At 41.7% G+C, this 15,698-nt stretch overlaps 1 protein-coding gene across 1 annotated transcript; it reads left to right on the top strand.

Moving 5' to 3' along the window:
• The first annotated feature begins 7,877 nt into the window (after nt 1-7,877).
• On the top strand, nt 7,878-8,993 carry CCDC89 (coiled-coil domain containing 89). The gene has a single exon (XM_069071065.1). It carries the CDS (start codon nt 7,878-7,880, stop codon nt 8,991-8,993), a length of 1,116 nt encoding a protein of 371 aa, XP_068927166.1.
• Nucleotides 8,994-15,698: the final 6,705 nt, after the last annotated feature.

The raw sequence follows: 15,698 nt of genomic DNA, 5'->3' as shown, positions 1-15,698 counted from the left end.
AACCTTGGATCACTGCCACTGTGCACTGCTTTCACTCCTACATATATGTTGAATGAAGGTAGAGAAAAATGCACAACCATTCTGACTAGGCCCACTACACATGTATGTTAGGCAGTCTCAACGGGGCCCTCACTGCTGCTAGGCAATCCTATTCACCTCCCTTATCAGTTCAATGTCCCACTCCCCACAATGGCTCTTCCAAACCTTTTAATTCCTCCTCCATCCAAAGTTACCAGGGGTCTCCCAAGTGCCAAATTCAATGGCCTTTTCTCAATCCTCATTCTTTATCTCTTTGCAGCCTTTGACGCTACTGATAACCCTATTCTTCATACTGTCTTCTGTCTAGGTTTTCAGGACACCACTCTCTCATGGTCTGTAATGTAATGCCAAGGAAAGGCAACTTCCCAGGTTCAAAATACCAGCATAGGTGCTCTCTATTTTATTCAGTGACAAACCAAGAACAGAGAAGATCAAAACATGACATCATTCAAAATACAGCATTTACTAAGTGTGATTAAATAATCTCCAAGGACTACCCCACCCCAGGACCTTCCAATCATTCAATCAATTACAAAGTCCCTGTTCTAAATACTTCTCCACCCCTAGGCTATACCTTCATTTGGTCCACCACAAAACCCCTCTTCTCAAATGGAGATTAGTTTCCAAACATAAGTAAAGTACCTTCATTTGTCAATCACAGAGCACAATAAGGTCAAAAGTTCCCCACCCCTGGATCACAATTGAATCTACCCCAGAGTTACATCAAGTTTAAACATAGCACTTAATACCCAAATGGAGGTCTTTTCTTCATCTTGACAGGAGGCAAGTTCTCAGCAATCTTAGTTCCTGGGGAGACAAGGCTTAGCAAGGCCATAAGATACATTGCCAGTCCCTTCATGGATTTATCCTCTGTCTGTAGAACAGTCCTAGAACCCCTGAACACATTAGCAAAGCCCTCTCCCAGGATTTCTGTAAACATCCAACAAGAAAATCCTTCTTCAGGGCTTCCGAACCAACAGAAAGGTTCCCAGACCCCTGCAACAACAGCACTGTCCTTCACCAGTCGATAGTATTCACTCTGTCTGCAGGACAGTCTCCAGACCCCTGCAACAACAGTACTGTCCCTCACCAGTGGACAGTATTCACTCTCTGTCTGCAGGACAGTCTCAGGGCTTCTTAGCAAACAGCCAGGTTCCAGGACTTCTTCAACAAAAGGACTGTCTTTCACCAGTGGACAAATCTGGCAAAATAACATCAAAACAGACAGACAAAGTACCAGCAAAACAGCCATGTCTCCTCAGTCCTTGGCAGCTCAGGGGGCAGGTCTCAAAAGTCCAGGGCAATTCAAAGCGGCCACCAGCAATTCTCTTAGCCTCTCTCTCCCTCCACGAGGTGCTGCTTCCAAAAAGATCTTCCGCCTCTCTCTTGTGTCTCTCCAAATCTACATCACCAGCTCCTCCCAGTTCAGGACTTTCTTTTCACATCAACAAGCCCATCCCACAGGTGGGATTAACAAACTCTGGGCTTTAACACTATCAATTTGAAAACCAAGCCAATACAGGGGAATCTTTAATTGCCATTACTATCACATGGTCCTCCTACCTATCTAACTACTCCTTATCAGTCTTGCCCTTTGCGGCATCCTCATCCAGGTCATGTCCTCTAATCATAGGTGACCCAAAGGGCTCTGCCCTAGGCCCTTTTCTTTTCTCCCTCTATACTACTTAGTGATCTGGGCCCCCATGGATTCAGTTATCAACTCTGTGCAGATGATTTTCAAATCTCCCTATCCTACCCCACCTGCTCTATTGCCCTCCAGTCTCACATCTCCAGCTGCCTATTAGACATCTCAAATTCAGTGTCTTGTAGACATCTTTAGCTTAACATGTCCAAAGCTGAACTCATCTTCCCCCTTCCTTTGCCAAACTCTCCCCGCTTCAGTCTTTTTTATTACTGCAAAGGTACCACCATCTTCTCTTTCAGGCTCACAACCCAAATATCATCTTCAACTCCTCATTATCTCTCACTCCCTATAGCCAATCTGTTACCAAAGCCTGCTGATTTCACTTTTGCAGCATCTCTTATATACCCCCCTTCTGCTGATGCAGACCCTGGACTATTGTAATAGCCTGATGATGCCCACCTGCTGCAGATCTCTTCCCTCTCCAATCCGACCTCCATTTAACTGCCAAAGGGATTTTCTTAAAAGAGTGGCACGCCTCGTCTTTCCCCTACTCAATACATTCCAGTATCCCTATTCTCTCTAGGATCAAAAACATAATCTTCTGTTGGCATTCAAAACCTTTTATAACCTATGTTCCCCTCCCACACTTTCCCAGTCTTCTTATACCTTACTTCTCACCACATATTCTTCAAACCAATGACACGGACCTTGCTGTTCCACATACAAGAAACTCTGTCTCTTGGCTCTGGGAATTTTCTCTGTCCTTCATGCCTAGAATTCTCTCCTTCCTCTCAGCCTTCTGGCTTTCTTCAAGGGCCATTTAAAATCCCTTCTTCTACAGGAAGCCTTTCCCAACTCTTAATTCTAGTGCCTTTCCTCTCAGTAATTTCCTATTTATCTTGCAAATAGCTTGTTTATACATATTTACTTGTCTCTCCCTTTTAATTGTGAGCTCCTTGAAGGCAGGGACTGTCTTAACTCTTTATATCTCCAGCACTTACATAGCGACTAGCACACAATAAGCACTTGATAAATGTTTATTGACAGGTTAATAAACATAGGCTCCACAAAGCAGATCCTGTGGAGCCGAAGATGACCAGAAAGTGTGCCTTAGTGGAGTGAGATGAAAAGAAGAGAGGAAATAACTCTTAGAACTCAAGAAATAACTATTTTTGAGAGGAAGTAACTCTACTTTTTCTCTTATGCCTCTTTTAGAGTGCATTGGGGGATGGGAAAATTTTTCTTTCCTTCTCTCACCCCACATCATTAGTTATTTTTCCTTGGTTTTCAAAGAGGACCAATGACATTATGGTGGATGTTTTGACTTGCTTGTGAACTGGATTTAGGTGAGGCAGAGTTGCACAAAGCTATCAAAGCCTCACTCTCTCTTCCTTAGCCAACAAAGTCCAGTGTCAGGAAAAAAGTCAAGATGACTAGAAATGACCCCAGATGCTATGAATGACCTTGGCATCTTTGATGCCCGACCAACCTCCAAATGTCCCACAACATGTACTTCAGCTACTTTCATAGTCATTGGAACAAATTGTTCTCATTCACACATTCTGCCAGGGAAAGTCTTTACATGGTTGGGGTAGACATCCCCTAAGTCACCAACAGGTTTGAGGCCTGTCAGCTACCCTCAGCTTTCAACCTAGTTTTAGCCCATCTGCTGAGATGGTTCACCAGGGTGTGGCCACTGCACATACTGCAGCTTCTTGGAGCCACAGGTGACAGCTGGGTGAAGGTGGACACCAAACGTGGATGAGCAGCCCTGAAAAGGGCTTAGCCAGGTCTCATGCCAGAAGTACATCTTGCTAAAAAGTACCTCACCCAGCAGGAGACAACATACACTGGAGAGAATAGGCCTAGAGAGCCCAACAGGGTAACTTGCTCAATAGATGTGCTGCTACCTGGGATCACTGAAAGAAAAACAAAGACATTAGAACACTGCTGTGCCATAGGTGTGAATTGCTTTGGCCATATGCACTCCCTCAGGATGTTCTTTTCTACTAGCATAGTTAATCTATGGGTGTGCCTGCTCTTCTCACTGACACTGTATTTGTGGGACAGCATGATCCCAGAGGTCTGTGGGGGCAGTATTCTATTCTTAGAATGCCATTTCAATGAATGCCTTTGCTTTAAGCTGATTGAGTCCCCTGGCTGAATGCTGAAGGTATAGGTGCATTAGTAGGGGCTCATGTGCTACAGTTTTAGGAGTGAAGACTTACAGAGTGCCTTGAACCTGGGGAAGTTGTCTTCAAGGGGACCCAAACTACAAGCATCAATCAAGAAGGTTAAACCAAAGGGGACACATTAGTTACATCTCTTTTCAACTTTCCCACAAGAACAGTGTGATAGACTTTATCAAATGCAGTTTCTCTACACCCCACCCCCACCCCCAACCCCACCCCCATGACCAGTCAAAGTAATCCTATTTTTTAAAAAGAGAGAAATGATGTTAGTCTGGCTTGGCTAACATTGATAAATCCATGCTGGCTCCTTTTGTTCACTGCTTCCTCTTCTGAATATTCACTAACTCTTCCTTTAATAATACATTTATACAGCACTTGAGTTAGGCTCTAAGCCAAGAAAAGAAGTAACCAGAGGGATATTTCTGGGTGTGAGAGCAACCAGTTCAAGCTATTGAAAGGTTGCCTGGAAAAGCAGAAACCTAGGAGTTGTGCCTAGAGCAGAGATATTGTGACATCCTGCTTTCCTTCTCCTAGGCATATCATGCATCTCTCTTGATTCTCTTTGTATAGACACAGGACTTCAGGTTAACAAGTCTTTGTGAAGAGAAAAAAAGGTTTGGATGGCAAAGTGAAAATGAGACTTCTAAACTTAAATATGCATGAAAACTACCCTGATGCCCATAGGTGTCGGGTATAACATTTTATTAAAGAGTGTACCCAGGGAATTTAAGATAAACATTTATGGAATCTTCAGTGATAAAGGATATTGTTTTACTCGATCAAATTAAAGAAAACTAAATTTAATTTTTTAAAGAATTGCTAAAGTTTGTTTTTAAAAAGCAAATTTTGTAAAGGGCCCTTCTAAGTTAAATGTTTCTTTCTTATCCAAAAATACAAAAGAGTCTTTTCAGCTTTGTCTTATTGGTTTAAAAAATCCCTTTTCCTTTTTTTTCTTTTTGGAGGGGGGAGGGCAGGGCAATTGGGGTTAAGTGACTTGCCCAAGATCACACAGCTATTAAGTGTTAAATGTCTGAGGCTGGATTTGAACTCAGGTCTTCCTAACTCCAAGGCCAGTGCTCTATTCATGACACCACCTAGCTGCCCCATGGGCTACCTTCTTTAAACCTTAAAATTTCAACTTTTTTTTTTTTGCCTTCTTTGTTTGAAGTAACCAGAGCCCAGTAGTTACCAATTACAGTCTGAGCCATGTAAAAAAAGTGACTTGAGTATCAGAGAAAGGGAGAAATTGTTGAGATGATTTTGAGAGGGCCTCCTGGGGTGGGAAGGAAGAGGGTAAACACCCTGCTGGGCAGGAACTGGTCTCTACCTGCAGAAGTGCAGCTTGAGCAGGTGAGGCAGCCTTGCCAAGAGTCTGAAAAGTCCTATGTGGATCTCCCAACTATATATTACCATAACCAAGTCTTCTACCACCTATTCCAGAGCCTTCTGATGAAAGAGAACAGTGGTCACCAGAGGAAGGAAGCAGCAGTAGAGGTAATGGTAGCTGTGGCACCCAGGGGTTCCCAGAGACAGCCCTTCCCCCACCCATAGCAGACCTTTGGATAGTCCCACTACCAGGAGAATGCTGCTGGCACACTGGATCTGGCATTCTGGCACACCCCTTATTCATGCCTGTGCTAAAACCCCAGTTTAAATGTGCTCTCTTCCTCCCCAAGTTTTAACACTTTGGCTCTCTCATTTGCCCCCATCATATCATTTACCTAATGTAAAGCCAAGAATGAGCAGCTTTCCAGAAGAATGCTACTATGAACAGCTTTTAAGGGTCTGATTACACAGTATAGTGAACACTCTATTCCATAAGAAATCAGAGCAAAACATTCACAGTAAATCAAGGTACAGCATTCACAATGTTACAACTTATCACAGAAAATCAAAATATAGCATTCACAATGACCTATTACAGAAAATGGCCACATAGTTTTCACCACAGGTGTCACACAAAGTTTTAAACAAAGAACAATCATTTAGTAACTCAGTCATTCAATCATTCAATCATCCTTAAGGAGATTTGACTCCTTAAGGGACACAAAGTACAATAGTCAAAGTTCTCCACTCATGGGGCACACCAAGTTACAAATCAATTACTATTCAGTCATCATTCACTATTCAATCATCAGAAAATACACAAGCCCTCCACCCCTAGGTCACTAGTAAATTACAATTAGTCAGTACACAATATCCAAGTAAAGTTTTCTTTCATCTTGACCCTGGGTGGTCTCTTAGATTCCCTGGATCCCCTTCCATGGTCCTGGATCCTACCTGGAGTCACCAAACTGTCACCTGGGTTCAAAGGCAGATAGCTCCCAGGTCCTTGTCCAGCTCTCCACACACTTCCTGGTCCATAATGAAGCTTATAGCCTCCAGTCCACCTTAAATCCTCCGAAGTCTCTGTTCTTGGGAAGTCAAGGCTTAACAAAGCCACAAACCAGTTCGTGAAAAGTACCAGCATCACAGGCATGCTTCCTCAGTCTTCCGCAGCTCCCAGGAGAAGCTGGTAGCTCCTCAGCAGAAGCTCCAGCTGGTTCCCAGAATCAAAATCACTTCACCCAAGTTCCTAGAATCAAAATCATTTTCTCCAGCCTGGGCCCTTCTTCCTCAGCCTCCTCAGCAGTAGCTGCTTCTGCCTCCTTGAAGCTTTCTTCAAGATGATCTGTCTCTCCCTCTCTGAGGCTTTTCCATATATATAGTATTGCTCTTTCATGCTTAGCCCCTTCCTGCTATGTCAGCAACAGGAGTTCATACCTTCTGTATCTTTAACAGAGGCTTAATTTTAACTAGGTGCTAAATACCTTTCAGCTTAGCAATACAAAAGGAACTTCAGATGTCATTACTATTACACCTACTTAGTATTAGATGTATCTGTGTACATCAAGAGTGCCTAGTACATAATTGCATTTAATAAATATTTGTTGACTGGTTAGAACTTCCTTTTTCTACCTTACTCTCCTCAGCATCTTTTCAGTACAGGGGGTATTTATATATTGAATTAAATTGAATTGTTTTCTCCAGGATCAGGGAGCTCAGAGAGAGCCTTGCTAGTCTAGAGATAGAATCAAGGCAGAACCAGAAAGAACAAATGACTTTAGAACTTATCACAAGCAGATCTTAAGCTGAAAATGATTTGGTTCACAATTGTGCCATATGACATATATGTGCTGTCAAGTCAACAAATATGTATGAAGTGCTTTCTACTATGTGCCATGCACCATGCTAAGTGCTGGGAATACAAATACAAAGAGAAAGACAGTTGCTTCCCTCAAGAAACTTGCATTCTAATGGGGAAGGAAGGCAACACTAAAAGGAAGTTGAAATGGGTTGGGGAGGGGGGGGGTGTAGCCCTCTCAGGTCAGAGTAAGGAAAGTTCAGAGTCCAGAATGCAGCCTGTACATGTGGTTGACAAATCTTCCTTTCCAGGCTTTGATCCTTCCCTCCATTCATGAATGTTCAAACATGAAAAGTATCTTAAGCATTGTATGTATCTATAGAATAGTTTTAAAGTTATAATCTTGGCTCAGAGCTCAGTTACCACTTAGTAGTTATACATTATAAAACATTCAGGAACTTGATAGTTTCCCCATTCTCATTGTAAGGAAAGAAGGAGGAAAGGGTAGGAGAAGATTCATTACATCCAGTTTACTTTGTTTATTCCGGGTTAGAAACTAGGCTGTCAATTTTCTTTCCATAGCAGTTGTCTGGTAATTGAGTTGAATGAAGACAGGCAGGACTTTGTTCTGTAGGCTAAGAGCTGGGACTAGGTGGGAAGCCAAAGACAAACTGACCACAGTTGTCTTTGCCTTGTCCCAGCCCTGCCTTCATTACATCACAGCATTCTGAGCTTTTCAACCAATCATAGAGCTCCCCACGGAATAATAAAAACAGTTTGAAAGTCCAGAAGCCTCCATAGCAACACTAAACATCCTTTGAAATTGCTGCAACTAGAGAGACTGAGGTGAGCACAGTTGGAGGGAGATAGCACTCATATGCCACAGAAAGAGAAAACGCCTAGGATGAGCTCTTCTACCTCATCCTCCAAAGTCCCAGGTGTAGAAAACACATTAAAAGGTCTGGACGATGATGATATGGACTGCAAAGAGCTAGAAGGTTTGAAAGAAGCCTTGGAGAACCTCCGGGGTCTGTCCAGTGAGGAAAAAAATGAAAAAGCGATGCTCCGCTCCCGCCTCCAGGAGCAGTCCCAGCTCATCTGCATCCTGAAGCGCAGGGCGGACGAGACGCTGGAGCGCTGTCGCATCCTAGAGCAGCTCAACACCGAGCTGGAGGAGAAGAGGATGAATGACGCTGAGCGTCTGGAGGCGCAGACCCAGCGCACGCTGAAGCTGGAGGCCCGCTTCATGGACCTGGCCGCCAACCACGAGGAGATGATCCGCTTCAAGGACGAGCACAAGAGGCAGAATGTCAAGCTGAGAGAAGAGAATGAAATCTTGAGGAGGGAGAACAGAGAGCACTTCAGCCAAGCCCTGAAGGACCAGGAGGCCAAAGTGGGTCAACTCACGGCCCAGGGAGAAAAGCTGTCCAAGGAACTCGAGGCCCTAAAGCAGAAACGTGCTGAGGACAGCAGCCGAGCCAAAGCCCGGGAGAAGGAGCTGATGGACCTGCAGCACCAGCAAGAGAACTCCCACGCTAAGGAAACCAGCTCCCTGCAGAACCAGCTCCACACTCTGGAGGAGCTGCACCAGAAAGCCCTGGCCAAGATGGCCAAGACCGAGGAGAAGCAGAAGGGCTTGAGCTCCGAGCTGAGCAGCCGTCTGGAAAAAGTGACCAAGGAGAAAGAGGAGCTGCTGCAGCTCTCCATGGAAAGGGGCAGAGTGCTTCAGAGCAAGCAGCTGGAGATCCAGCAGCTGGAGGAGAAGCTGGAGATGGCAGAGGCGGCCCGGAAGAATGCACTGGATCGTTTTGAGCAGGAAGCCGCCATGGTGAATAGCAGCCTTAGAGTTCAAGAACTGAGCCGGAAGGTGGAGGGAATCCAGAAGGCCTATGATGAGCTTTGGTTGCAGTCTGAAGCCTTCAAAAAGCACAGTCTGGATCTTTTAACCAAGGAGAGGGAGCTCAATGCCAAACTCCGACACCTCTTTCCATAAGGCGCTTGCTTCTGCCGGCTTCAACCAAAATATGTGTTTTCTTCTTTACTGGAACAGTAACCAGACTTCCATTGATTATATTTCTATTACACAAAGAACAGTCTTGAGACCCACTTTATTGTCACTACTCTTGCTCCATCATTCAATTTTTTGTTCCACCGCCTAGAATACACAGTTTTGTCAGATGTCATTTGTTTGCCTCTGGAATCCAATCCTCTTCTGAGCTCCTTTCCTTCTTCCCCTGGCTTTTGTCAGGGTCTTTACAGGTTCCTGAAAATTCATTTTCAGCCTTTGAGATGTCTGCAGTAAGGTGGCACTTTTACCTGGTTACAGTCTTGAGGGATGTAAAATTATTCTTCATATGTATGATATTTTCTGTTTCAAAAATGGAGATTTATGCCTTTAATATGTAGCTAGGGAGGTTTTGATGGCTATATGTCTAGTCTATCTTCCTTAGGTCATATTACAAGTGCATCTTCAAAGTCACTAATGTCTTATTCCACTAATGTGGAAGAGAGCAAATGCTGTTAAGTTTTTCCCACAGTAAGCAGACCTCACCGTAGTTAATCTGTACAAGAGGCATAGTTCACTTAAGTAAAATGGGTTTATTTCTCAGTTAATTTATAACTTAGTTGTTAGTTGTTTTTGTCTTTAATAGAGAGTAGTGCAAAAAGTTGCAAATAGGCTTAATATTGTCCACACAGAATGCTAATGGGAGAAGAGTACACTTAATAATCGAAGTACCAGGGAACACAGATTTCTATATTTTGGTTGTCATGGCAGACTTCTTTTGTGAGATTATAAGTTTTGTTACTGTTGAATATACTGTGCACATTATACATTAGGCTATCTCTTTTCTATTAGTATATTTTCTTCCATTGAAATGTTTAGTTTTTAAAAATCAAAACAAAATATATTCTTATGTATTGGGAGTACTATGTTTTGGGGATATCTAGACAACCACAGAGCTATAAATAAAGTGCTGTTATCTGCATCTTGGAAATTTCCTAAATGGCTTTAAAGTAGTATTTGTTTACATGTATATTTCTCCATATCTCTGTAATCAGATCAATTAATAACGTTTCTAGGCATTATAATTAGTACCCTTTATGGTAATTTTCTAACTTCACACACACACACACCTTATAATGTTGGCTTATCGGTATCAGCTTTCTATAGTACTGAAGATTGCCAACTATTCCATGTTTTATAGATAGCATTGTTTAATAATAGCTTAATAAATATTAAGAAGTTTCATGGAAATACAAGTTTATACACTTTATTTTTAACCACATTTCCTAAACAAAACATATTTAACACTATCACTCTCTCATTTTTCTAGAGGGATTCAGGAAAATAGATACTCTGTCAATAACCAAATTTGCACGAGGGTCTATTTCTACACAAAGTGTCCCAGAAGTCTTAGTGCAGTCATTAATGCCTGAAACTGTACTAAGACCTCTGGGACATCCTATCTTTTTACTTTATAGCAAAACAATGCCAGAAAGCATAATGAGGTAACAGTACAAACATAGCTTTTTGTTGAAGCTTTACATCAAAATGGTGAACCAAGCAGGTTAGGTAGCACTAGTATTGGGGTACAGCTAGCTTAAAAGTCACCATCAACTGATCCCAAAGTATGTCAATATCTATTACTACCTCTTAAATTTCATTTGTAGACAGTCCAAATCAATCTCTTTAAATTAAGTAATTATTTTAGAAAATGATTTATTGATTAATTGGAGATATCTAACTATAAGCATTACACCTATTTGGAGGACAGGAATGAAAAGTCTGGTGGAATTTTAGGATTAAGAAAAATTAGAAGTGGGGCGGCCAGGTGGCGCAGTGAGTAAGAGCACCAGTCCTGGCGTTGGGAGACCCGGGATCGGTTCCAGCCTCAGATACTTGGCACCCACACAAAATAACTGGCCTTGTAACCTTGAGCAAGTTACTTAACCCCAATTGCTTAAAAATTTTTAAAAAGAGAAGTTAGAGGTGAATTGAATACACTGGAGCATTTCTAATCACCTGATCTTCCTCACTCCTATTCAAATTACCCTTCCCTCTAGCCTATAGTTTTATCCTCTGCCATAAGAAACTACCAAATTTTTGATAAGGGTTATCATGCCTGCTCATTTACTCCAGCCAATCTACTTTCATCCTTCTCCTGCCTTAGCAAGCAATCCAAGAAACACTTCACCAATGCTACATTGTAAATAGAATTTAGCAGCCATCTAGCACCACTCCCTATCCAAAATATGCCCTGGAAAACCTAACAAATGGATATTTGCTCTCTAAAATGATGTGGTTGATGACAACACTCTACAAATACAATGTGGTGCCTGACCTGAGATAGTTGATTCTAAGTTCCTTGAGCAGTTACTCATTTTTTTTTTCATCCTGAGGTAGCTAAAAGGCATAGTGGATAGAATACCAGACATGGATTCAGGAAGATCTGAGTGCAAATACAACCTCAGACACTTTACTAATTGTGAGACCCTGGGCAAGTCACCTAAACTTTATCTTCCTCAGTTCTCTATCTGCAAAAATTGAGATAATAAGGGCACTTACTTACCTTCTAGGGCTGTTGCAAGTATAAAATAGTATTTGAAAAGCAAACCTTAAAATACTATGTAAATACTAGCTATTATTATGATATTGTTACCATCTCTCTCCTTGCCTTGCAATAGTGTATGTGTTTAATGTTCTGTTATGTGAAGTAAATTAACCTCATATTGCTTCAAGTCTAAAAGGGAAGATAAAATCTACACAAAAAACTCAAAACTTTAGCTATAATGCTAGATATAATGTGGAATTGCAACAAAGAGGTATAAAGAGTTGTAGGTGTTAGGAAGAGTGAAAAAATGTCTAACTGACTTCCTCTCTTATTATTCATCCTTTATTCTCAAAGGGGACCTATTGGTTATTACATCACAGGGGTGGGGTCTTGACTTTTGGGTGAATTGGATGTAAGTGAAACAGAGTTGCACAAAGCTATCAGTTCACTCCCCCAGAGTCACCAAAATCCAGTGGCAAGACACAAAGTCAAGATGACTGACCTTGGCCTTTCTAAATGAAGACCAGAACCAACTCTCCAGTGTAGCCAACTGGATATCTTCACCTAGGCATTTTGCCAGTCTTAAAATTAAATATGTTCAAACTCCAACTTTCCCTGTACCTTAGAACACGATCATTCTTCTGATTTCCCTATTTATCCTCATGAAATTCTTTATGAATTCTCTTCATCAGTCAGACCTATTCTGGAAATGTTAGTCATTTCTGATGTCTCTTTCTCCCTTATCCCACAAACTTAAACAGCAGTAAAATCCTAGCTTTGGAAGGGTGTCAGAAGTCATCTAGTTCAGACCCTGGCACATAAATCTTATGTCAACAAGCAATCATATCTCCTCTTCTTGAACTCTGCCAGAGACAGGAAGCACACTATTTTATGCCAATCCATCATCTTTGTAGACAGTCTTAATTGTCGCTAATTATAGAATTTGTGAGCTCGAAAAAATCTTAAAGATCATCTAGGCCAAGGGTTAGCAAACCATTGCCCTGTTCCACTGCTTGTTTTTGTTTCAACAAGAGCTAAGAATGGGTTTGAGGTTTTTTTTTTATATTTTAAGTTTTATTATATTTTAAAATGTAAAAACCATTCTTAGCTGAAGCAATTGAAAAAAAAAAGGCAACATCAGCATTTGGCCATTTGCCTGTAATTTGCCAACCCCTGTTCTATTCCACTCACCCTGATTTTATAAGGAAACTGAGACCCAGAGAAGTCAAATAACTTACCCATGGCCACACCCAAATTATTATTTCATTGTTGTTCTTATCCATTTTCTTTTTAAATAATATTTCTCCAATTAACATGTAAACGCAATTTTTAACATTCATCTAAAAAAAATTGTTTCAAACTTCCTCTGTCCCTCACCTCCTCCCTCCCTAGGGGGGTAAGCAATTTGATATAGGTCATATATGTGCAATCACATAAAACATTTTCATATTAGTCATATTGTGAAAGAAGCAAACTAAAAAGAAAAAATAACATGAAAAAAGGAAAGTGAAAACAGTATGTTTAGATCTGTATTCAGATTCCATAAGTTCTTTCTTCATTTTTCCATAGCATTTTTCATAATGAGTACTTTGGAATTATCTTGGATAATTTGCTGAGAAGAGTTCACTAAGTGCGATCTATCATAGGTAATCATCACACAATGTTGTTCTTACTGTGTACAATATTCTCCTGATTCTGCTCACTTCACTTTGCATGAGTTCACTTAAGTCTTTCTAGGTTTTTCCAAAATCTTTCTTCTTTTTTTTTTTTAAGCAATCAGGGTTAAGTAACTTGCTCAAGGTTACATGGCCAGTTATTTTTTTTTTGTGTGGGTGCTGAGTATCTGAGCCCGGAACCGATCCCAGGTCTCTCAACTCTAGGGCCAGTGCTCTTACTCACGGCACTACCTGGCCTCCCCTAAAATCTTTCTTCTTATTTCTTATAGCACAATAATATTCCATTGCATTCATATATCACAACTTGTTCAGTTATTCTCCTGCAACTGAGCATATTAGATAGTTGTCTAGAGCACTGAGAGGTTAAGTGATTTGCACAGGGTCACAAAGTCAATAGATGTCAGAAGCAGGACTTGAAAACAGATCTTTTTGACTCAAGACTTTTTTTATGTAAAATATATATGACTAAATAGAGAGTACTTCGGAAGGAAATAGGGGAGGAAGGATTAGCACCAACTAGAGTATATAGGAAAGGTTTCCCTAGAGGACATAGCCGTGATAGTAATGGCAATTAAAGATTCCCCTGTATTGGCTTGGTTTTCAAATTGATTGTGTTAAAACCCAGAGCTTGTTAATCCCACCTGTGGGATGGACTTGTTGATGTGAAAAGAAAGTCCTGAACTGGGAGGAGCTGGTGACATAGATTTGGAGAGACAAGAGAGAGGCAGAAGGACTTTTTGGAAGCAGCACCTCGTGGAGGCAGAGAGACTAAGAAGGATTGCTGAGGGCCACTTTGAATTGCCCTGGACTTTTGAGACCTGCCCCCTGAGCTGCCAAGGACTGAGGAGACATGGTTGTTTTGCTGGTACTTTGTCTGTTTTGATGTTGTTTTGCCAGATTTGTCCACTGGTGAAAGACAGGCCTGTTGAAGAAGTCCTGGAACCTGGCTGTTGGATAAGAAGCCCTGAGACTGTCCTGCAGACAGAGAGTGAATACTGTCCACTGGTGAAGGACAGTGCTGTTGTTGCAGGGGTCTGGAGACTGTCCTGCAGACAGAATGAATACTGTCCACTGGTGAAGGACAGTGCTGTTGTTGCAGGGGTCTGGAGACTGTCCTGCAGAGAGTGAATACTGTCCACTGGTGAAGGACAGTGCTGTTGTTGCAGGGGTCTGGGAACCTTTCTGTTGGTTCAGAAGCCCTAAAGAAGGATTTTCTGGTTGTATGTTTACAGAAATCCTGGGAGAGGGTTTTGCTAATGTTTTCAGGGGTTCTAGGACTGTTCTACAGACAGAGGATGAATTGATGAAGGGACTGGCAATGTATCTTGTGGCCTTGCTGAGCCTTGTCTCCCCAGGAACTAAGATTGCTGAGAACTTGCCTCCTGTCAAGATGAAGAAAAGACCTCCATTTGGGTATTAAGTGCTGTGCTTAAACTTGATGTAACTCTGGGGTAGATTCAATTGTGATCCAGGGGTGGGGAACTTTTGACCTTTTTGTGCTCTGTGATTGACAAATGAAGGTACTTTACTTATGTTTGGAAACTAATCTCCATTTGAGAAGAGGGGCTTTGTGGTGGACTAAATGAAGGTACAGCCTAGGGGTGGAGTGGTATTTAGAACAGAGACTTTGTAATTGATTGAATGATTGGAAGGTCCTGGGGTGGGGTAGTCCTTGGAGATTATTTAATCACATTTAGTAAATGCTGTATTTTGAATGATGTCATGTTTTGATCTTCTCTGTTCTTGGTTTGTCACTGAATAAAATGGAGAGCACCTATGCTGGTATTTTGAACCTTGGGAAGTTGCCTTTCCTTGGTATTACAGTACAATAGCACAAACCAAATCTTAAAGGGAGCTAGAATTCCAAGAGGCAGAGGAGGAGAGGAAGCAGAGCATTTGAGGCATGAAGGATAACCGTGCCAAGATGGGAGATAGAATGAGAAATATGAGGAATGGAAAGTGAGCCAGTTTGGCTGGAGCCAGAGTGTATAAAGGGGAGTAATGTGAAATCAGTCTGGAAAGGACTAGAGTCAGATTGGGAAGGACTTTAAAGAAATCAGTAGGGATTTATTAAAAGCCCACTATGTGCCAGGTGGTAGACGCTGGGGATACAAAGACCAAAGATGACATAGTCCCTACTCTTAAAGAGCTTGCATCATGAATGCTCAACAGAGGAGTTTATTTTATAATAGAAGTAATAATCACTGATGCTTCTTAAGCAAAGGAGTGATGTGATTTGAACTGAACTCTATGAATATCATTTTGGAAGATGTGTAGAGAAAGGTAAGATTGGAGGCAGGAAGGCTGATTAGGAAACTGGCAATATTCCAGGTGAGAAGTAATGAGAAACAGGTAGATGGCATAGTAGATAGAGTAATGGCCCTAGAATCAGGAGGACCTGAGTTCAAATTCAGATTCAGACACTCACTGTGTGATACTAGGCAAGTCACTTAACTCCTATTGTGTGGG

The sequence above is a fragment of the Petaurus breviceps genome, unplaced genomic scaffold (genome assembly GCF_028583685.1).
Source record: "Petaurus breviceps papuanus isolate PSGF00001 unplaced genomic scaffold, PetGlider_PUasm1.0 90823, whole genome shotgun sequence".
Classification (NCBI taxonomy): Eukaryota; Metazoa; Chordata; class Mammalia; order Diprotodontia; family Petauridae; genus Petaurus; species Petaurus breviceps.
Note: the sequence above shows the minus strand (reverse complement) of the source record. Positions and strands in the feature narration are given on the sequence as shown.

Bases quoted from the DNA above. Each gene is read 5' to 3' on its own strand.
- CCDC89 (XM_069071065.1), top strand. From the start codon at position 7,878: ATGCCACAGAAAGAGAAAACGCCTAGGATGAGCTCTTCTACCTCATCC.